The 8,053-nt window shown below is 44.1% G+C and overlaps 1 protein-coding gene across 1 annotated transcript; it reads right to left on the bottom strand.

The window, feature by feature from the left end:
* Positions 1–930: 930 nt before the first annotated feature.
* Positions 931–5,217, bottom strand: LOC110797377 (uncharacterized). Its single transcript, XM_022002491.2, has one exon. It carries the CDS (start codon positions 5,215–5,217, stop codon positions 931–933), a length of 4,287 nt encoding a protein of 1,428 aa, XP_021858183.2.
* Positions 5,218–8,053: the final 2,836 nt, after the last annotated feature.

The following is an 8,053-nucleotide window of genomic DNA, read 5'->3' as shown; positions in this document are numbered from 1 at the left end:
CCCACTTGCCCTTGAACTCATCCAGCTTTTTCTTAAGGGCTACGAGTATTTGTTTGTTTGCAGCCTCGGCTTGCCCGTTGCTCTGCGGGTGGCAGACTGAGGCGTATGCGAACTTGATCCGGTAGTCTGCCAAGAATGCTCGTATAGGTTCGCAGTCGAACTGGCATCCATGGTCGAATACTATTGCTGTCGGTATTCCAAACCTTGTTATGATGTTTTTCCAGATGAACTTCCGTACCTGGTTGGCTGTTATCTTTGCTACCGGCTCGGCCTCAATCCATTTTGTGAAGTAATCGACGGCAACAATCAAGAACTTCCTGCCTCCTGAGGCTGTTGTGAAGGGTCCTACGATATCCATTCCCCACTGGGCGAATGGAATTGGATTCAGAATGGGCATCAAGTCGTTTGCTGGCATACGTATTACTGGGGCAAACAGCTGGCATTTTTCACATTTCTTGACGTAGCTCTGTGCGTCTTCCAGCATGGTTGGCCAGTAGTAACCCTGTCTTTGGCAGATCAAAGCGAGTGTTTTTCCTCCTACATGGTTTCCGCATATTCCTTCATGCACTTCTTCGATTAACCTTGCGGATTCGTATGCCGTCAAACACCGCAGCAGGGGGAGGCTGAATGCTCTTTTATAGAGTTGTCCCTGATATATGACGTACCAGCAGATGTCTTTTTTGATTTTCTTTGCCTCCCTGATATCGGCCGGGAGCATTCCAGTCGTCTTGTACGCCCAGATATCGTCGTACCACTCTTTGTTTGCCGTGATGACCATTATTTCTTTTCCTTTTTCCTCCGTACTCCTTCTGTGCATGATTTCTATCATTACTGATCGACTGAGCTCGATTGCTTTCGAACTGGCCAGTTTTGCTAGGTTGTCTGCGGCAGTGTTCAACGCTCTAGGGACCAATTTGATGTCAAAAGCTTCTAATTTCGCTGCAGCGTCTTCAGTTTTTCTTGATACCGCCGCATTGACGGCTCTTTTGTTTCATACTCTCCCGAAAATTGATTTGCCACCAACTGAGAATCTGTTGTCATTACTATCCTCTTGGCATCTGCCAACAAACATAGCTGTACCCCTGCAATGGCTGCTTCATATTCTGCTTCGTTGTTCGAAGCTGCGAAAGTGAATCTGATTGCGTATTCGAACTTATCTCCTGTCGGAGAGGTCATGACAACGCCGGCTCCCGCTCCCGACTGAGCGGCTGACCCGTCTACTGATACTTCCCAGGATTCTGCTTTGGTTTCATCCTCTTGATAGGATGCTTCAACTACGAAGTCGGCCAAGGCTTGTGCTTTTATTGCATTGCGCGGGTGAAACTCAAGATCGTACTCCGATAGCTCTATTGCCCATCGCAACAGTCTGCCGGCTGTATCCATTTTTTGCAAAGCCTTCTCCAGTGGGAAGTTCGTCAGAATTTGTATGGTATGTGCATCAAAATATGGTCTGAGCTTTCTGGCGGCTATCAGGTCTGCATAGGCCACTTTCTCTATCAGCGAGTATCTTGCTTCTGCCGGATTCAAAATGTGGCTGACAAAGTATATCGGCTGCTGGACTTTGTCTTTTTCACTGATTAGTACGGCAGCAACGGTTTGGGCTGAAGCGGACACATACAACTGTAGCTTGTCGCCCTCTTCCGGCCTGGCTATCGTCGGTAAAGCACGAAGATGGTCTTTTACCTTCTCAAAGGCCCTTTCCTCGGTTTCTCCCCACCGAAATTTTCCGTTCTGCTTAAGAGTGTTAAAAAATGGGATCGACCTGTCGGCTGATTTGCTAACAAATCTTGTCAGAGCTGCCATTCTTCCTGTCAGCCTTTGTAAATCTTTGATGCTTTTTGGCTGAGGCAGGCTGAGTATTGCTTCTACCTTATCTGGGTTTGCGTCTATGCCTCTCTCGCTGACAAGGAAACCCGAGAATTTCCCCGATTTCACTCCGAACACACATTTCTTGGGGTTCAGCTTCATTTGGTAACGGCGCAGAGTTTCAAACGTTTCCCTGAGGTCGTCTAAATGGTCGGTCTCCAATTTGCTTTTCACTATGGAGTCGTCGACGTATACTTCAATGTTGCAGCCTTTTTGGTTTGCGAACACTCTGTCGACCAGTTTTTGGTACGTTGCCCCAGCGTTCTTTAACCCAAACGGCATAGCCTTGTAACAGAATACTCCCCCCTCAGTGATGAATGCTGCTTTTCTCCTGTCGGCCTTTGCAAGGCTGACTTGGTGGTACCCGGAGAATGCGTCAAGGAAGCTGAGCAGCGCATGGCCAGATGTGGAGTCGACTAGCCTGTCGATTCTTGGCAGTGGGTAGCAGTCTTTCGGGCATGCTCTATTAAGGTTTGTGAAATCTACGCACATTCTCCACGAGCCGTTTGACTTCTTAACCATTACGACGTTGGCCAACCACTCTGGGTAGTCGCATGGTTCAATAAATCCCGATGCCAACAACTTTTCTACCTCTTCCTGTATTGCTTGATTTTTTTCTGTTGAGCAGTTTCTTTTCTTTTGTTTTACCGGCCTGACTGCTCTGTCGACATTCAGTCGGTGCTCGATTACCTCTGAGCTTATACCTGGCATTTCGTCTGCGGAAAATGCGAACACATCCGCGTGTTCTCTCAACAGAGCGATCATGTTTACCCGCAACTGGGGGTCAATGTCGGTTCCTAATTTTACTGTTCTGCCAGTTTCTCCTTCTACCAGCTCGACTTCTTCCGACTCTCCTCTGGCTTCTACCCTAGGTAGAGTAGTCCCCTTTTCGACGCTTTCGATTGTGGGTGACTCCATTTTCTGCCTTTTCTCCTTCTTGGGCAAAAGAGATTGCTCGCCCCCCGATCTTGGGGCTTGGCCTTTTGCCGGTCTTTTCATTGCTGCCTCTCTCGCTATATTCCTGGATGGGGTCAGTCGGCCTGGTGTTTTTAATGCCGTCAAGTAGCATGATCTCGCTGAATCTTGACTGCCTCGGATTCTTTCAGCCTTCTCAAAGTTAGACATGTATATCATGGTTAGATGGTATGTTGATACCACTGCTTGTGCATCGTGGATGAATGGCCGGCCCACTATTACGTTGTATGCAGCAGGCACTTTGATTACTAAGAAGTCTACCATTAGGTCCCTTGCGGTCCTTCCTTCTCCAATCTGCACTGGTAGCCTGATGCTACCTTCCGGGAAGACCGTGGCTCCGGAGAATCCTATCACAGGATAGTTGACTCGTGTGAGCTCTTTCTCGTCTATTTTCAGCTGAACGAAGGCTTCCCAAAAGATAATGTTCGCTGAACTCCCTCCATCCACAAGTATTCGTTTCACTGGGAAGTTTGCTATTTCGAGGCCCAAAACCAGTGGATCGTCGTGAGGGTATATAATTCCGCGACAGTCGGCTGGGGTGAATGAGATATTTGGCATGACTTGGGGTGCCGGCCATTTTATGGTGCTATGGTAGTTTATCAGGTGGCGGTGTTCGCCCAGACTTCTGCCGGCTCCACTGATTGTTCCTCCATGGCACGGTCCTCCGGATATGACCCATACTGTCGGCCCCTTCTGGCCATTGTTTCTAGCCTCCCCACTCCGACTGGTTTCTGGTGCCTTCTGCTCTATTCGGAGCGGTGTTTGGGTGGATGGTAATCTGTTATTTGTGGTATTGCTTTGCCGACTGTTATTCTGTTGGTTGTTGTTGTTCTGTCGGGCTTTATATTGTGTCAGATAGCCTCTCCTGATCATATCCTCGATGTTATCCTTCAAGTCTCTGCAGTCTTCCGTATAGTGTCCACAGTCATCATGGAATGCGCAGTACTTCGACTGTGGTCGGGGTTTGTCGCTCATTGGTGGAGGCCTCTTCCAGTTTTCGTTCTTGTTGACATTGTAAATTGCGGCTCTTGGGGCGTTCAATGGGGTGTATTCATGGAATGTGGGGTATATGCTGGTTGACTGTTTCTGGTAATCTCTCCCTCTTGGGTCCTTCCTCTGTTCATCCTTTCTGAACCCCCTGTTCTGATTTTGCTGCGCCGGCTGAACCGGCCTTGGTGCGGCATTTCTAGTCTGTGCCGACTGATAGTGATTTGGGATTGTCATCAGCTCGTCGCTTTTGATGTATTCGTGGGCCTTCATCAGTGCGCTTCCCAGATCGGTGAAGGATTTTCTTCCCAAGTATTTTTTGAACTCGCAGTGGTTCATTCCTCTCATCAGGGCCACCACAGCTATCTCTTGTTGCAAGTTTGGTATGCTGGTGGACTCGTTATTGAATCTGGTGAGGTAATCTCTTAAGGACTCTCCGCTTCTTTGGGTGACTGCCATCAGTTCTCCCGACGTTTTCTTTCTCTGCTGCCGACTGATGAACCGTAGCATGAACTCTGCTTCTAACTGTCGGTAATTATATACCGACCCCTTTGGTAGTCCCTTATACCAGCCGGATGCCACTCCCAGCAGCGTTGAGGGAAATACCTTGCACCACATGGCGTCGGAATCTGTATATAACATCATATGTTGCTCAAATATGTTGCAGTGGACCTCCGGATCTGTGGATCCGTCGTACTTGCAGAGTGGGAACTTCAATTTCTCCCTTGGTTCCTCCAGAATGTCCGCGCACAGGGGGGAGTTTGCAGGTTGGATGGTGTAACGGCGCGGCGCGTACCTCTGGGGTGCTTCTCTTGTCTCTTCGATGACCATGGGTTCCGGCCGATTGCGCAGAGCAATCGCCTGGTTTGTATTGGGGTGTTGTTCTTGTTGCACTAGGATCTGCTCTCCGAATAGGTTTCTTATCGGCAATCTCTTCCGTTTTTCGACGACTGGTGTTTCCGTAGTCTGGTGTATGAATGTCCTGGGTGCGGGTTCTGTGTTTACTTTTCTCGCTGGCTTCAGGGCCGACAACGCGACCATCACCGCTCTTGCTGTAGCCAACTGTTCCTCCGAGAACTGACCAGCGAGTTCAGACGGCATTTGTGTATCATCCTGGGCTGGGCTTTCGGGCTCTCCGTCTGAGTCGTCGTCCTCGACTGAGTATCCCAGGACATGTAAGGGTGTTGCTGCAGTCGTAGTTTTGCTGACTACCGACTGGCTCCCTAGCTGGGGGGTGGGTTGGTCATTGACGGGTGTTATTATTGGTTCTGCCGAGAACAACGTGGGTTTCAATGGGGTTGTTGTTTTTGTTGTCTGTGTACTCTGTGGGGTTGCTTTCGAGGCCTGCTTTTTGCTTCTCTTGTACGAATCTGACTGCGTACTCTCCATTTTCAAGGGTGATTTTTTTTTTTTTTTTTTTTTTTTTTTTTTTTTTTGCCTGGCTGTGGGTTCTGCTTACAAGTGGGGGTCCCCTCCTTCTAGCGCCAATTGTTCCGGCGACGGACTCGGAATAGGAAAGGGATGACTGACTCCCGACTGAGGTTGCTGACTGGATCCTGCACAGTGAAACCGTTAACTAGCCTCGGGGGTGATCCGAGAATTATCCCTCCGATGCTTAAGTCAGATTATGCTGGTAGCTCTGTAATAAATGCTTACAAGAATGATTGGGCTGGAATTGCGTACCTTTGGCATTGATGGGGGTCCGTATATATAGACGGGTTATTTGTACGGAGGACCCGGATTATTACCCGTTGGTTCCGGATCCTCCCTTTCGGCTCTGATAGGCAGATGATGTCACTGCCGACTGGGTTTGTAAACCCTGGATGCCGACTGCACCTTTAGTGCTTCTTGTGAGTATATGTCTATGATGCAGCTATTATGGGTTGTCCTACCGGCATACCAGTAGGGCTACCCGTACACATAGGAAGGAAAATTCAAGTTGACTTCAGCTACTAATAGTCATGCACGATGCTTCACCAAATTCGTCCCTTCATATTTCATTTGCCGTTTTATGATTTTTGATAATTCTTTATTCTGGTTTTTTAAGGGATGCGGTTCAAGAAAAGGATGGAATATGCTGAAACCAACGTACATGCTCATACTAATTGAATTACAAGAAATCGTACATGCTCGCGTAATAAAGGATGGGAAATTGGATCATCATAATCTAAAATTACATTTGAATTAATCAATGATTAAGGTGAGACTAATTAGATAGATGGAGCATATTTTCATCATCATTATCGTCACATACTCACATTAATCATCTTTGCTGTGATGTGGTTGTTTATTTGACTTAGAAGAAGCATATTATGCTGCCACATGGAGAGAGGGGAGGAAATTCTGAAGCACGATTCATTGCTTCGGTGGTATGAATATGATATACTTCTTTCGTTCCATAATGGATGCATTGACACTTCTTTAAATATTAATATCTCTAAATGTATATAAGTAAAAGTTCTAAAAAGTTTATATTTGGAATCCTTGTATTAATACGAATTTAACAATATCTCACTTGACTATGTTTTTTTCTTACACAACAGTGAAATAATGATTGTCAAAGTTGATTGATGAATAATGCGCAAATGAGAAACGATGCATCTATTGTGGAACGGAGGAAGTAAAACATAAAAGTAATATAAGTATGTATTTAAGTATCTAACATGGTTAGTGTGTGAAAATATTGTATAATATTGGTCCAAAATAAAGTGTTGAGATGTTCATACTCACATTTAAGTGTCAATAATCTGACTCGAATATTTAAGATAAAATAAAGAGTTCGAATAGCAAAAGTTATACCAAAGTAACTAACATATAGGCTCTGTTTGGTAGGGCGTAAAATTTTTTTATGGAAAACGATTTTCCCCTTTTCAACCATTTTACGTTGTTTGGTTGGGTAAGGTATGGAAAACAATTTTCCATGACTCCCTCCAAGGTGGAAAACCCTTTTCCATTTGAAAGGGAGGGAAACCACTTTTCCTCCTTACCTCCTCTCCTTTTTCCCCTCAATCTTCACCATCTTCTCTCATTTTCCTTTAAGGTAACAAAGGAAAACTAGTTTGAAATTGTGTTTTCCCTTGAAAATTGTTTTCCACGGTAAATCATTTTACAATGAAAACGTTTTACACCCTACCAAACGGAGCCATAAAGGAGTAATTAAATCGGTGATTAATTAAACAAATAAGGCCACTTTCAACTTGATTGCTTGCTAACATATTTTATTGGGTGGTGGTGGTCCTGGTGGAGACTAGAGACTAGAGAGCAACATATTTTAATTTATAATAATTTGGATTTAGTGATTTCATAAGGTGTCGGGTGGCGTCACAAATTATCTTTGCTTGTGCTACATAGTGAAGTTCTGTTCTTTACAAATTGAGATAATGATAAATTAATAGAGTACAATATCTTCCACCCTCGTCGATTATATAGTTATTAGGTGTGTATCCACGCGTTTTGTACAATTCATAGTGTTTGTCCACGTGATTTGCACGTGATGTTTTATATGAATATTATAGGGAGGGAAATTCTCTATGGTAGCATTATACTTTTGTAAATTCTCAATGGTAACAAAATTATTGGCATTTTCTCAAAAATAGCATTAGTAATATGTAATCTCTCTAAAATAGCATTATTTTAATAATTTCAACCTAATTAACTAATATAATACTGACTATGGTTAAATATCAATAAAATTACTAAATAACCCTACTTTACTATCCTTAACTATTCCCAAACCCCCCGTCAAAAAAAAAAGGCTATTCCAAACCAAAAACTCCGTAAAACGTCGGGAAACTCCTCTGCAAAACTGTTGTTTCCAAGTTCCTCCATTAATCTTTCCTAAATATATCAATCTTCACGGTGGTTCCTGGCATTGGACAAAGAGGATAAATTTCAACTTTTGCAAGGTATTTCGTCTCTCCTTTTACGCAATTTTTTTTTTTTTGATTTTTTTGTTTGAACACCGAATTCCCTACTGCCCTGATGAAGTGTGAAGTAGGTTAAAATTTTCGCGAATTCTTTGGTTATTTGATACTAGTTTAATCTTTTCGAGTGTATGAATTACTTTTGAAGTTTATTGTAGCCTGTGTGTATGAAGTTTGGAATTTAGATTCATGATGACTTTTTATTGATTTTTTTTGTATTGATTTGGATTGAATTCTAATTTTTGATTGAATTATGCGTTAGTGAGTTATAAGTTATGCGCTAATAAGGTCTTATATAGGAT

The sequence above is a fragment of the Spinacia oleracea genome, chromosome 6, assembly GCF_020520425.1.
Source record: "Spinacia oleracea cultivar Varoflay chromosome 6, BTI_SOV_V1, whole genome shotgun sequence".
In the NCBI taxonomy this organism is placed as follows: Eukaryota; Viridiplantae; Streptophyta; class Magnoliopsida; order Caryophyllales; family Amaranthaceae; genus Spinacia; species Spinacia oleracea.
This window is presented reverse-complemented; position numbering and strand designations above follow the sequence as displayed.